Source organism: Sphaeramia orbicularis, chromosome 8, assembly GCF_902148855.1.
Source record: "Sphaeramia orbicularis chromosome 8, fSphaOr1.1, whole genome shotgun sequence".
Classification (NCBI taxonomy): Eukaryota; Metazoa; Chordata; class Actinopteri; order Kurtiformes; family Apogonidae; genus Sphaeramia; species Sphaeramia orbicularis.
The window spans coordinates 33,577,981-33,592,896 of NC_043964.1; the positions used below are offsets into that span (position 1 = coordinate 33,577,981).

The 14,916-nt window shown below is 35.5% G+C and overlaps 1 protein-coding gene across 1 annotated transcript; it reads right to left on the reverse strand.

The window, feature by feature from the left end:
* Positions 1–2,574: 2,574 nt before the first annotated feature.
* lgals2a (lectin, galactoside-binding, soluble, 2a) lies at positions 2,575–9,499 on the reverse strand. Its single transcript, XM_030140663.1, has 4 exons — positions 9,376–9,499; positions 7,399–7,478; positions 5,675–5,846; positions 2,575–3,255 (listed from the first exon to the last, which is right to left on the reverse strand). The coding sequence occupies exons 1-4, from the start codon at positions 9,382–9,384 to the stop codon at positions 3,109–3,111; spliced, it is 408 nt and encodes a 135-aa protein (XP_029996523.1). The 5' UTR covers positions 9,385–9,499; the 3' UTR covers positions 2,575–3,108.
* Positions 9,500–14,916: the final 5,417 nt, after the last annotated feature.

Here is a 14,916-nt window from a genome sequence, read left to right on the forward strand (position 1 = left end):
TTTTTTTCCATTGTTGACTTCACCTGTATACAGGGTGGGGAAGCAAAATTTACAATATTTTGAGGCAGGGATTGAAAGACAGTGTGTGACCAATTAGTTTATTGAAAGTCATGAGAATTTATTTGCCACAAGAAAATGTACATAATAGAAAATGTTTTTATTCTATGTGTCCTCCTTCTTTCTCAATAACTGCCTTCACACGCTTCCTGAAACTTGCGCAAGTGTTCCTCAAATATTCGGGTGACAACTTCTCCCATTCTTCTTTAATAGTATCTTCCAGACTTTCTCGTAATAGTTTTGCTCATAGTCATTCTCTTCTTTACATTATAAACAGTCTTTATGGACACTCCAACTATTTTTGAAATCTCCTTTGGTGTGACGAGTGCATTCAGCAAATCACACACTCATTGACGTTTGCTTTCCTGATTACTCATATGGGCAAAAGTTTCTGAAAAGGTATGGATAATAGTGTTAGGTATGATTATGACATCAATATATGTTTGGTTTCAAAACAATTGACGTAGTGCCTGCTGAGAAAAAACAACTAAATGTTCATTGTAAATTTTGCTTCCCCACCCTGTATATATTGCACTGCACTTTGGGAGGCCAACGGCAAAATAAATCACCACCATCTTTTTGCACTTTCAACTCCACCTGTGGTGTTATATTTTTTGAGCAGTGTGGGAAAGAACCCCGCAACATAGTTGTGATAGTTGATGTATTTCTATTACAATTGTTTGAATTGTGATAGTTATCCTCCACCTCCTGGACTTCATCATTGTCAATACAAAGTGTGGGATGTGAAAAGGGGGTGTTTTTAAAATCCACATCCTGACCCTCAGGGGCAGCATCCTGGTTCCCCAGCACAGATATTTGTTGTGTATTCATGCATGCTGTACTGTATTTGTCCAGCAGTCACCGCCAAAGCGTTTTGGGCATAGCAACATGATTGTAAGGCTATAGTATTCCAAAATTACTAATATCTCACAAAATATTGCTCATATCATCTTGCTGTTTTTGCAAGTCTCTTCCTTGACCAAAAATACATAAATATGCCAAACTGCAGCAGTCAGCTCTTTCCGGATTTTGTGTGATTCCTGAGACACACACACACACACAAGCAGAGTCCACTTCCCTTTTATAATATAAGATTGTAACTATACTTTGTCATAAATATGAAGCCACTCAATGTTAATTTTATTTCAACATAATAATTAAATGGTGTTAATTAGAATTATTCCCAAAAATGAGTGATCAGTACAGTACAAGCCTGTGGGGTCACTGTCATGATCTGGGGTTGATTCAGTTGGTCAGGTCTAGGTTCATCAGTGCTATGTGTCTAAAAAAAAAAAAAAAAAACTAGGTCAGCTGAACCTGAATCTACTGAATGACCAGGTCTGAACATCTGTGGATTTTTTCATCTCTGATGGTACAGGTATATTCCAACATGACAGTACCAGGATTCATCAGGGTCAAATTGTAAAAGAGTGGTTCAGAAGCATGAAACACCATTTTTCACATATGTGAACAGAGTCCAGACCTGAACCCCATTATCACTCTCTGAGATGTGATGGAGAAAACTTCACACAGTGGTCCAACTCTCCTATTATGACTACAAGGTCCTAGTGATTAATGCAAATATGAATGGAAATACATACTGTAACATTAGTATTTTTGGTCCAGTTTTTTCCAAGTAGAAGGTTCTGGCTCAACTTCCTCTACTTCCCAGGTCCAAGGAGAAAGAGAAAAACTTGCAACAGGTCAAGAACTTTGAATATTTAGAGTGAAAGAAGTTCTTGACCAACACAAATACATAGTCCATGCAGTTGTTTTCACTATTCACATTAATTTCCTCTTAAAATGCTGTTGCTTACTTTACTTACCTTTTATTATTTGCTTGGACACCATTTCTATCACTTCTAATTGCATTTTTTTGTAAATCTGTACTTTGATTAACTTGTTTTATTTTGATTAGTGACCTGTTTTCAGCTTTGGCCTCATTCATATTGAACAGCCCACTCTGGATCTGTTGACGCTGCATTGGAAGCACCTCAGTTATAAAATCCAGGACAACATTAGGCTCAGTGAAGCCATGGAAACCAGAGGGGGTAGGGATAAGTTGAAATCAAAGCCCCTGGAATTTGGCACCCAAAGCACGCTGCATCCAAAAACAAAATTACAGCTTGCACAATAAATAAAACACTTATCCAAGTTACTGAACACAGCATTTTTGTAAATATAAGAGCAGGCTGTGTTATATTTGAAGGGGATAATCTTAGCCCTCAGTCAAAGAGGCTATGAGAGGAGATAAGAAAACAATGAAATGTGGGTTTTTTTTTTTTAATCATTATTATTTCAGATATGGAAGTCTGCGTTTAGCACAATGAGGATTAAATATGAGAAAAGTTAATGACTTATCATACCCTGTTATTCTAAGTAGATTATCTAATTGCACCAAATGTTAATCAGACGCCTTTCCATCACATTTACCAAATCAAACACTTTTTTAATCTCAAACCCTCCTTTGTTTTAATAAAATTGGATTTTGATAACACATTTATAGACAAATTATTGAAAAAATTTAGCACATATTGAAAAAAATCACCATGTTTGATCTTGAAAGGACGTGTTTAATTCTGTTGTTACAGACAAAAACTGTACTCACTTATAAATCTGGAATGTCTGGGAAGGAGAACATAAAAGCATGCAGCATTTAAAGGCACTGTTATAGAAAAACTGATTTCAATTTATGCTGTGCTTTGCAGCTAAAAGCTACAAACTACAAAAAGAAACTGAATAACACAGGCTTTGGTATACTTTTCAGAAGCTCTGTCAAGTTTGCAGGAAGGACATAAAGTTACTACATTTGCAGTATCTTTGTTGCACATACATCCCAGTATTATGACTATGCACCTGCCTCTCTTTATGACAATGCATGCTTGCATCTCAATGTTAAAAAGCCCTGATGCTTGCATAATAAAATGGTCTAATAAGCATGTATTGCAAAACTGATATTGCAGTAATTTGAAAGCGAGGTGTTTCCAGTTTGTGACAAGATGCCAGACAAACTGAATGAAGATAGCTTAATCCATATGTTGCTGGGAGGAGTTACTTGATCTCGATGCTTGTGATACGAACGTCTCCATCGAAGCTCACAACCGAGTACTTCTCTGCACCAATGCGGTTGGGGAAATTCATTGAAGAGCCATCTGACCAAGTCACTTGGAACTCCGAAGGGGTGAAGGATATTGTCATCTAGGAATCGAATATATGCAAGAAGGAAAAAAAAAGACATGGTGATATTGTCAAATATGCAAATAAACGGCAAAGTGGTGAAACTTATTCAGAAGTAGATAATTACTGTGAGTTTTACTACTTTTACAGCAGTTCCCAAATAAATTTTTCCCTATATTTAACCTTTATTAAGAGATTTATCACCATTTATTACAATATTATCCTCTGTATTTTGTGATTTTTCAGAGAAAATCAATTATTTGCCAGTATTTAATTTACTGATCATGTAGAGGTTCATTAAAGCTCAGATTACAGTTGAGGGTTATTATATCAAAAACTGAAGAAAAAGTGACTTTTTCAGTAAAATCTATCATTAACTGAACATAAACCCAGTGTGTCCATCCACTGTCGTTGATCCAACTCCATAGGTTTTATTGGTGAATCAGTGCTGTAGAAGATGACAATGTTTCCACGTTCACTACAGAGCTTCTGAACGTCCAAATGGGTCATATCTGATGACTGTGAAAAGATGACAAACTGCATTTTACACCAATTATTTACATGGATTGATAGGATTAGTGGATCAGCAGGTATTAAACAGTTTAGATCAGTAGATGGTTCTGGTCAGTGGTGGATGTTTGGGTCTTTATGGGTTAAGACTGAATTTTCTAAAACAGGCACAGAAATAGAAAAAGTTGAAAGCAAATGGTCTTGAAAATGAACCATAAAGCATTAACCAATGACTCAAACTAATAACACTTTAGTATTTGCTTAAATTAGCTGCCGAACAGGCCACACAGACAGTTTTAGCCACTTGTGGGAGAATGCCATCTCAAACCCTTTCATGAACAATGTGCAGCTTGGTTCCATGTTACTGTTGGTATCATGTAATAGAATATATTGATGTCTTTTGTTGAAGCCTAATACAGATATACAGAAGCACTTGCTAGATTTTGTACATACAGGCTATTCAACCAAGATGCAGGAACCAAAGAACAAATTTGCACAAAGGTTCCACAAGGATTTCTGGAAAAAGTGGTTCAATTCTGAGTAGGTTTCTACAATCACAGTAACACTAACTCTAAACTCTTCTTCCTAGATATGTGTAACATGTTTTATGGTAGGTAGTTTGAGTTGTACAAGTTATTTTTTGCCAACTTTTCTCATTATAATAATGATAATAGTTTAGACAAGTGGTGCCAAGCACAACAAATCCTGCCATTCGCACATATTGTATCTTATTTTGGCATGGATCCAGCTGATGTTATCATGTCTATGCATGTGCTGATGTCAGCATATCAATTGCCTCTATATTAGGGATGTAACGATTACCGGTATAACGATAAACGATAAACGGTTAGTATACCGTTTAAATTCTAATTATCATGATAACCGTGTTTGATTACCGCATTTTTCTAAAGAAAATGCCTATGTAAAGATATGCTTTTATGTCAAGTATTTGAATATAGTTTTAATTTATTACAATTTTAATTTATATACCTAATATTTGGAACCACTATTCACTTTTAAAGTCTTTGAAAAGGTTCTTTAAGCATCTGTGTGTTATTTATGCAATAAATCATTATACATTTTTCAAATCAGTTTTATATTTTTTGTGTGTTTTTTGGCCTTTTGTGTTGATATAGTAGGTTAAAGTTAAAAAATAATAGGCAGATGATATAGATGAAGTTGTGCTGAAAAAAAAGATACCAAACTGGGTATAGTAAACATTAGTTTATGTAGTATATACAGGCAAAATCAAAAGTACTGAAAAATGCCAAAAAAGGCTCAGACCCCTAAGGGTTATTACTTGAATGTTTCTGCCAACAGAAGGTACATTGTACCAATTACTTTATTTGTTTTTTTTTTGTTTTTTCAAAATACAACTTGGTTAAATTATTTCAGTGTGTGTATATGTACATTTTGAACATTTTGAGCACAATTTCAACAATACCGCGATAATAATGATAACCGTAATAATTTGGTCACAATAACCGTGATATGAAATTTTCGTACTGTTACACCCCTGCTTCATATATTTGCCGAGTTTGAAGTAAATTGAAACAAAATTGATGTTTTTGAAATTTTGCCAATTATAAGTAAATGGAAAGAAAAAAAGATTTTAAAAAGTCATTAAAAATTTGAACTTTGACCTACTGTTTCCAAAATGTAATCAGATCTATTCTGGGTCGCTGGCAATCTATAAACCCAATTTTATATGAATTCAGTGAATCGTTTTGCTGCTAGAGTGCCAACAAACAAACAAACCAAACCAAAAACAATACCCTTTGCCTCTCCTTCGGGGGGGTGGGGTAATAATAGTAGCAACAATCTGCAGTTTCAATATTGTGTCTAAGGTGAAACTGTTACTGCTGCGGTGACACACATTTTCCAACAGAGGTCACTATCAGAATAAACTGTGACACCCTGAACCTCTCACCTTGAACTCCTCTCCCTGGCGAAAAGGAAAGCCTCCCTCGCGTTGCTCCTCACACCAGTTGCCTCCCTGGTAAGAGTTGCACACGATTGTATTCTGGTCTCCGTGGGCATCGAAACGAGGGTTAATATGCATTGTGATATCCTTCTCATCTGGACCAAGATTCACTGCAAAACTGGAGCACACAAACACAAAGTGATTTATTACATTTTTCTGTGACTGCTTAGATTTCAGTGGATACCAAGTGGATGAAATCTGAGGATTACATCAGCAGTTGAATTATGGCTATTTTTACATACGGTTCATCTTGTATTCATTTATATTGAGATGTTTGTATTCACTCACTTTCATCTATTTGTGCATTAAGGACAAAAATAAATGACGATTATGATGGTAAAGTTCATTTATAATGGAAAATGGAGGAAATGCACAATAAGAAAAAGAGGAAGAGAAATAAGGAGGAAGCACATGTACAATGCTGACGTTTCGTACTAGAAATGCAAAATCACAGTTATTGTCTCTCAGGCTTTGTCCTAACAACCGCAACTGAAAACTCATGAAGGAGCAAAGTTTAATTCTCTCAACAATTTCTCTATCTTGTCTCCATCTTAATAAAACACCAGTATAATACATGGAAACTTTCATAACCCATAAATGTAGTCTGAATAAAAACCAAAAAGAGACTGATTTGTTTGTATTTATTTATTATCCAAAAAAAAAAAAAAAAAAAAAAAACAAGTGGTGCCAGACACAACAAACCCCGCCCCTCGCACATATTTCACCCATTATATGTGAATGGAAAGATTTTAAAAATTCATAAAAAATTTGAACTTTAACCTACTGTTCCCAAAATGTAATGAGATCTATTATGGGTCACTTGCAATCTGTAAAGTAAATTTGGTAAGAATTCAACCAATAGTTTTGCTGCTACAGACATGTGAAATTTCACCCATTATATGTGAATGGGGGAAAGAAAAGATTTTAACAATTTATTAAAAAATTCAACTTTAACCTACTTTTCCCAAAATGAAATGACTTTTATTCTGGGTCACTGGTAATCTATACACCCAATTTGGTATGAATTCACCCAATAGGTTTGCTGCTACAGACATTTGAAATTTCGCCCATTATAAGTAAATAGGGGAAAAAAATGTTTGAAAAATTCATACAAAATTTAAACTTTGACCTACTGTTCCCAAAATGTAATGAGATCTATTCTGGGTAACTGGCAATATATAAATCAAATTTTGTATGAATTCAACCAATAGTTTTGCTGCTACAGACATGTGAAATTTCACCTATTATAAGTAAATGGGAGAAAAAAAAAAAAAAAAGCATAAAAAATGTAAACTTTAACCTACTTTCCCCAAAATATACTGACATCTATTCTGGGTCACTGGCAACCTACAAACCAAATCTGGTATGAATTCACCCAACAATTATGCTGCTATGAACATTTGAAATTTCGTCCATTAAAAGTAAATGGGGAAATTTTTTTTTTGGAAAAATTCATACAAAATTTTAACTTTGACCTACTGTTCCCAAAATGTAATGAGATCTATTCTGGGTAACTGGCAATATATAAGTCAAATTTTGTATGAATTTAACCAACAGTTTTGCTAACCAATAGTATAGCTGTAGCCAAACCCAAAACAATACCCCTTGCCTCCCATTCGGAGGGCAGGTTAATAAAAAAAATCAAAATAGTTTCCCACATAAGCGCTTACTTTGTGGAGTCAGGTTTGGGAGTTCCAACGATGGTCAGAGTCTGTCCAACCTTGAAGGACATGTTCTTTACAATCATTCCCTGTACAGAAAAGTAGGGGGGTGAAGGAATACACTGCATTATTGTGTTGTAATAATGCTGGACTTTACTATATCCAATTATTATTACCGCTCCGGGCAAATAATAACACCAGAACTAGCTGCTGCCAAACTCTTAAACTCACACTTTATCCTTAAAAGTTACAAAACATGTGTTTCCAATTAGACTCCTATTCACAGACCAGTCAGAGATTCCAGCTTGCTCCTGTCCTGCTCTTGGACGCAAAACTCATTTTCCTCTGCACTGATTTTGGCAGGGGCTTGAGATGTTGAAAAATGACATGGGACCGGCGTTGTTGAGTAAAATTTTCCTAACTGCAATAGCACACCGTAGAAAGGAAGGCTGAGTGTAGCAGAAATGCTCTGATGGGTTACCACTGTACATGTGGCAGGGGAATACTGAGCTGTTCTATGATTAGGAAATGATATTTGAGCAATATTTGTGAGACAGTATTACTGCTGTTTGACAATTTTGTCACTTTGTCAGACTGTTATCAGGGGAGTATGTTAGCTGTCAGTGGATCTGCAGACAGTATAAAAAAAAAATAAGTATTACTGAGCAGACAAACAAGCAGAAATGGCTCTTACAGCCAAATCATGTCAAGTAAAAAGGAGATTTTTCTGCATAAATAAACTGTAAATAGAGTAAATATGACATGCACCTGTTTATTGTAAAAAATGAAAAAGCCCTTAAAATGAGGGATAGGAGGAAACATTTTTATGACTTTTGGACTGCACAAAATCATAATGGATATTACACACAGCAGAAAAGATACCACATTTTCCCACCAAAAGCCACTGTAGGGGTATTTAAGTCCAAGGTCAGAGCGCCTTAAATGACAGATAGACAAATCTAACAGAAACTGGACTTCAGTTTTAGACAGATATGGGTAATTTTGGAAAATGTAAAAGTCATTTTTAAACTTTAAGATCAGCCACATTGTGAAATAAAAGGGAGAGATCAAATAACCCTAGCGTGGATTCTTTCCATACTTGAGTCCAACTGTGAAGTTCCTAAAACACACACGACACTAGTGGATTGAAGAGGGATGGGCCGAGGTCAGTGGTAGTTCTCATACAGTACATCCACACCGATACAGAAATAAAATCAGAGTAACAGCTGACGGAAACACGCCCAATTAAAACACATCAGAGGTTGTGTTAGTTATTTTGAAAGAAGAACAACCATTCTCCTGCTGGAATGTTCTATAAAGCATTTTAGGATAAAAAAAAAAAGCAGGAACATAGACCTTTTGAGGTAAAAACACAGAGCCTATCCTGTTCTACCTCAGCTGTGCAGCCTCTGCATGATCACTTCATTTCATTTATGTCTTAATGTGATTAAAGCCAGGCTACGACCAGAACAAATGTATTTACTCCTGTCGTCAACAGAAACGACCAAACACTGATACAGGGCCTGTTTTATACTCAGTTTGAGTCAAAGAGAGCAAAATTCATTGATGCCTGAGCCAAAGAAGTGCACACATCACATACAAATCCACTGAAAATGAATTGCAAAGAGTGTGTAGCTACATAAACTGGCAGCTTAGTTTTCCATGAATGTGCAGCTGTTGTATATCATTTATCTGTTAAGTGATGAATGCGTGTGTGTGTGCACTGTGGTGAATATTTTGACCATAAAAGGCAATAATAAAGGAAAGGTTTAGAGTTGTTAAAATCTAAATAAAAGAAAAATATGCAATAAGTTTGTTAGTAAGATGATAGTGAAGCTGGGTTAGAAGCATTGGCACAGACTGAGTTGGCACAAGTCGAGCACCAGTCAGTGTCATTCGATATATAAGCTGCTTATCAATGCGGATGATAAAACTCACAGATCACAACCATTGCAGAAGCTCAGTTTTGTCTGAAATTATACTCACTTTCATCATGTTTGCAGATGTAGTCGGTCAAGAGACAGCCACAGAAGAAGTGATAGTGGTGCAGACTGCAGGGCCTCGCCTCTCTGCACCGTGAGCCCATTTATGCACTGTGGGACAATGTGGGCGGGACTGTCCACATGAGTGACACTTCACGCAGCAAATGAAATCAGACCAGTTGTGAGTACTGACCAATTCAGGCAATGCAGATTTAACTAACTAATTTACTGCTTAACAAGTGACTGCAGACCGAAGTGAAGTGCAGATAATTAGTGATAGTTATTTCTTGACGTCGGGCTGTTACATTGTAAGTCAGTGGTGTTGAGTCTGGCTGCAAGACGGACACTGGCTGCAGAGGATGCCCAAAATAGAAATGAATTTGTTGCCAGGGAGACAGCTAAATATTTGGCATAGGCAATAGCTTTAATGCCGGCTTACTGTATATAGCCTGTAACTTAGGATCAAATGACAGCCTGACTGTTGAGTAAATGTTTTAAGAGGGAAAGAGGCCAAAGTGAAATGTTGAAACTAAGTCAGATTCTCCAAGTGGTTTAGATCTGTGAGTCAGAGCCGTTCACATGTTAAACTTTCATCTGCTGACATAGAAAAAACACAGCCACTGTGACTCAAACGGAGCTTGAGTGACACTTGACAGAGCTGATGCAACCTAGTGTTAATGTTCTGTTACATTTTTGTGTAGTAACTGGATGTGAAACAGAACTCACTAAGTATGTGGGTAGATTAATACTACACTGACATAGTAACTGATCTGAGGTTATTGTTACAGACCTGAATAACTGTCTAAACTCCATTTAATGATAAATATGTGGAATCAAAGAACTGTAAGTGGATCATGTATTGAGACATTTTGTGTCACATGTTGTAAATGTTCCAGTTCTAACTTAAACTTGACTTCCTCTTCTTTAAACAGTGAGTTGCATTATTCATTACATAATTCAGAGCTTCATTTATTCATGATGATTTTTTTTGGACATAAGATGTATCTACAAACATGAATATGCTTCATCTCCATGAATTCCAAGTGGCACTGAGAACAAAGATGCCTTCTTTTTACCCTAAGACCCAGTCTTAAGACAGTCAGGTGGTTTCAGTGACAGAGCCCTTTCAGATAAATAGAGGGAGAACACACACCACACACACCATTTGTGCCAAACAGCATTGTGAGGACACTCAGTGACATAATGAATTACCAAGTGCCTTATCCTAATTTGTCTGCCCAACCTAAACTTTAGACCAGACCTGGGCATTGTAAGGCCCGGGGGCCACATGAGCTGACCCTAACTGGCCCGCATGAGGTTATCGGCAAATTAAAAAAAAACACAAATACACGTAACCAATACAACGCCACTGCTTTTATTTTGAAGGATCTTCTAAATTAACGATTTTTCACTCATACTTTCTGTACTTAGCATAAGGCTTATGCACTGATTGGTTTGTTGATCAGTTTCAGCCCATGAAGATGTCAGCTAATGCCAAAAAAAGAAAGACTGATTCCGAATGCACTTTTTAACAAGACATGGACTTCTAAGTATGTCTTTACTGAAGTCAGAGGTAAAGAAAAAGAAAAGGAACTGAGATATGGAAACAAACAAAGCTGGAAACATTTATAGTTTTTCATGTAAAGTTAATGTGGAACTGGTTTTGCACATTTTTGAAAGTGTTTTTGTGAATATTCATTAAATAGTTGTATTCTGTGCTGCACATTTTCATTTTATTATTGTATTGTTGCATTTACTGTTCAAGGTTACTTTATTTATACCCATGGGTAGATAATTTTTGCAGACATAGTGATTGCATTTGGCATTACAACAAAACACACATTGAACCTGTTAGGCAGGTACTGGATCGAGTGTCTGGACAAAAAGTGCTCAGTCTTCCACCATTCATCAGTATAGCAGCATGGATAAGTAAAAGGATAAAATAAATAAATAAGATCAAATAAATAAAACTAGATGGAATAAAACAATAAAAACCTCAAGAAGATAAAAAACAGTCTCTGGGATAAAATCCAAGATAAGAACATAAAATTTAAAAATTAGAAGTCACAATAATAACTAGAAGCACTCGGAGAGCGCAGACCTCCGCCAAGGCTGATCAGTGGCGCCCCCCGTGGGCCCCCCCACCCCCGATCACCACCAAAATTTAATTATTTCTTCCTTATCCCATTTCCAACAAACCCTGAAAATTTCATCCAAATCTGTCCATAACTTTTTGAGTTATGTTGCACACTAACGGACAGACAAACAAACAAACAAACAAACAGACAAACAAACAAACAAACAAACCCTGGCAAAAACATAACCTCCTTGGCGGAGGTAATAAATAGAGCTAAGAAATAGGATAAATAACTAAATAAGTAAATACAGTGCAATGTCACTATTTCTTATTGAGCTCAGTGACGGCGACAGGAACAAAGCTGTTTTTTACATTATAGTAAAGTATATATGTATAGAGAGAGAGATATATTGAGCAGAGCTGCAAGTGTATTGATCCGACCCTTAACAACTGTCAAAGTTTCTCATGTGGCCCCATAGGAAACTTAATTGCCCACCCCTGCCTTAGACCCTGATTGGCAGAACTATTCTCCACTGTTAGATTTAGTGCTCTCTCATCTTAATAAAGTCACTTCAGTGATTAAAAATCTAATCCATATCAACAGTGGTACTGCAGTAATGTACAGTAACTCTTTATTACTAAACTGGTGTACTATTTTGAAAAAGAGAAGTCTAAAATAGTCTCTACATGTAAACAAACAGCTTTGAAAGGAATGCTACATGGATGAATGTTGTTTTTATACTTCTTCTGCTTCACAGTCGACTAAATATTGTGTTCTAAGTATGTTTACCTTGTGGAGATAACAGTAGAGCTGAGTTTATCTGGAGTCAGATGTTTTTGCTGGCACCCAGTGGTCACAGTTAGAAACTGCAACACAACTGTATATACAGTACTGCACCTACAATGGTAGGCTAGTTTAGTTTAGTTGAATTTAGTTTAATTGCAAATTACACACAGGATAAGTTTTTTTCCCTTTTTTTTTTTTTTTTTTTTTAAGTAAGCACATTTTACAGGAGGTGTTAGTGGCTAGAATATGCTTATGCAAATACCTCCCCTTGGAAAATTAAACAGTAAGAAAAAAACACACATATAAACATCAATATCAAATCAGGAAAAAAAGAGGAAAAAAAGACATAAGACTGAAAGACTTAAAACTTGAGATACAAACAAACAAAAAATACACTGCTGCCCATAAAGTTGGAATAAGCCTAATTTTGTTTTCAGACACATTCCTCTTTTTATTCCTATTTATACACATCAGTCACCTTTTACCAGATGTAATGGCAAAAGGTGAGTATAATTACAATTTATCTATCAAGAATAACTCACATGTCACAATCATTTCATGTGAAGAGACAAAAAATATTTTATTCCAACTTTATGGGCAACAGTGTATATCAGGGGTCTCAAATTCATTTTCTTTCAGGGGCCACATTCAGCCCGATTTGATCTCCAGTGGGCCGCACCAGTAAAATAATAACATAATAGCCTATAAATAATGACAACTCCAAAGTTTTGTCTTTGTTTTAGTGCAAAAAAAACCCATTAAATTATGAAAATACTTACTTTTATAAACTATTCAAACAAAAAAGATGTCAATAACCTGAAAAAATGGAAATTTCCTAAGAAAAATTAGTGCAATTTTAACAATATTACGCCTCAACTTATCATTTCTACATGTGCATTATGGATCAGATCTACGAAGACACTAAAAACTTAGTAACAGGCAGAAAATAGTTAAAATTGTGCTTAATTTTCTTTAGACATTTCAGGTTGTTCATATTTGTTCAGGTTATTCACATTTTATTGTTACAGGATAGTTTGTAAATGTAAATATTTTCATAATTTAATGTTATTTTTTGCACTAAAACAAAGACAAAAATTTGAAGTTGTCATTATTTAAAGGCATAGTGTAATATTTTTTTCACACCAAACTGAGACGAAAATATGGAGTCATTATTTTTTGTAGGTTATTCTGCTGTTATTATTTTACTGTAGATCATATTGGTCTGTATGTGGAACCTGAACTACACTGAGTTCCACAGCCTTGACTATGGAATTTTTGCACTTTGCAAATTCATCCCAGGGCCCATTGGAACCTTTGGTGGGCTGCATTTGGCCCCCGGGACGCATGTTTGAGACCCCTGGTGTATATGATATACTATAAATTTTCATTTATTAGAGTCATTTTCAGATGTTTACATGAGAGTAATGTAGTTATTGAATGAATCAGATGGCCCTCAACATTTATGTTATTACCAGATTAATATTATTAATGTTTACAAATTGTAAAGTTTGTATAACAAAAATGAAAGAACTACCCTAAGAGTATACTAAGAGTATTTTTACTACTAGGTGAGCTCTTCATTCATATGATGAAATCACACAGATTGTAATGTAATGGGAAATTCCCAGATTCCATTGTCATTGAATGCTTTAATTTACAGGTGTCAAACATGCGGCCCGGGGGCCAAATCTGGCCCGCCAAATGGTCCAGACCGGCCCTTGGGATGAATTTGTGAAATGTAGAAATTATACTAAGATATTAACAGTCCTTTTAGGTCAGGTTCCACGTTCAGACAAATTCAATCTGAAGTGGGCAGGAGCAGTCAAATACTATCATATTAACATATAAATAATGACAACTCCAAATGTTTCTGTTTGTAAATGTAAATATTTTCATGTATTTACACTAAAACAAAGTATAATTTCATAAAAAATGTGATTAGCCTGAACAAATATGAACAACCTGAAATGTCTTACGAGAAGTAAGTACAATTTTCACAATATTCTGCCTGTTATTAAATGTTTCATGTTTGTATTTGATCCACTGTGATTTATAAGTTATAATGTACATGTGTAAATGATAAACTGAGGCAGAATATCGTTAAAATTACACTTATTTTTTTCAGTTCGTTCATGCGATTCACATTGATTGAAAGGATAGTTTGTAGATGTAAACCTTTTCATAATGTAAATTTACTTTTTTCACTCTAAAACATACAGGAAAGTTAGGAGTTGACCTTACTTATATATTGTTATGTTATTATTTTACTGGTTTGGCCCACTTCAGATCAAATTTAGCTTAATATGGCCCTTGAACTAAAATAAGTTTGACACCCCTGCTTTAATTCATCCACTTATGTCACATTATTTTCCCTCATATTTTCATTAAAGCTGTCTGATTGGCTTAATTATAACAAACTCAACACCAGGGAAATGATGAAGTTTATGAACACTAGAAAATTGGTCAAAACAGATAAGCTTAGTATGTCTTTACCCGACCAGATCACTATCTTACATTGTTTTTCATGTCATTACATCAACAGAACAAATGTGTTACAGGGTGATTACACCAGAACAGAAACCTACTGTGATGGGCCTGTCCAGGCTGTAAGTATATGAACGACCCCCTGTCTGTTATTGGTCCAATGCTAACATATTCACAATGACTCCAACAGTAGTGGT

Coding starts and splice junctions, on each gene's coding strand:
- lgals2a (XM_030140663.1), bottom strand. Junction 5,847..7,398: donor CCCAAACCTGACTCCACAAA/GTAAGCGCTTAT, acceptor TGTGTGCTCCAG/TTTTGCAGTGAATCTTGGTC. Junction 3,256..5,674: donor GCCAGGGAGAGGAGTTCAAG/GTGAGAGGTTCA, acceptor TTCGATTCCTAG/ATGACAATATCCTTCACCCC.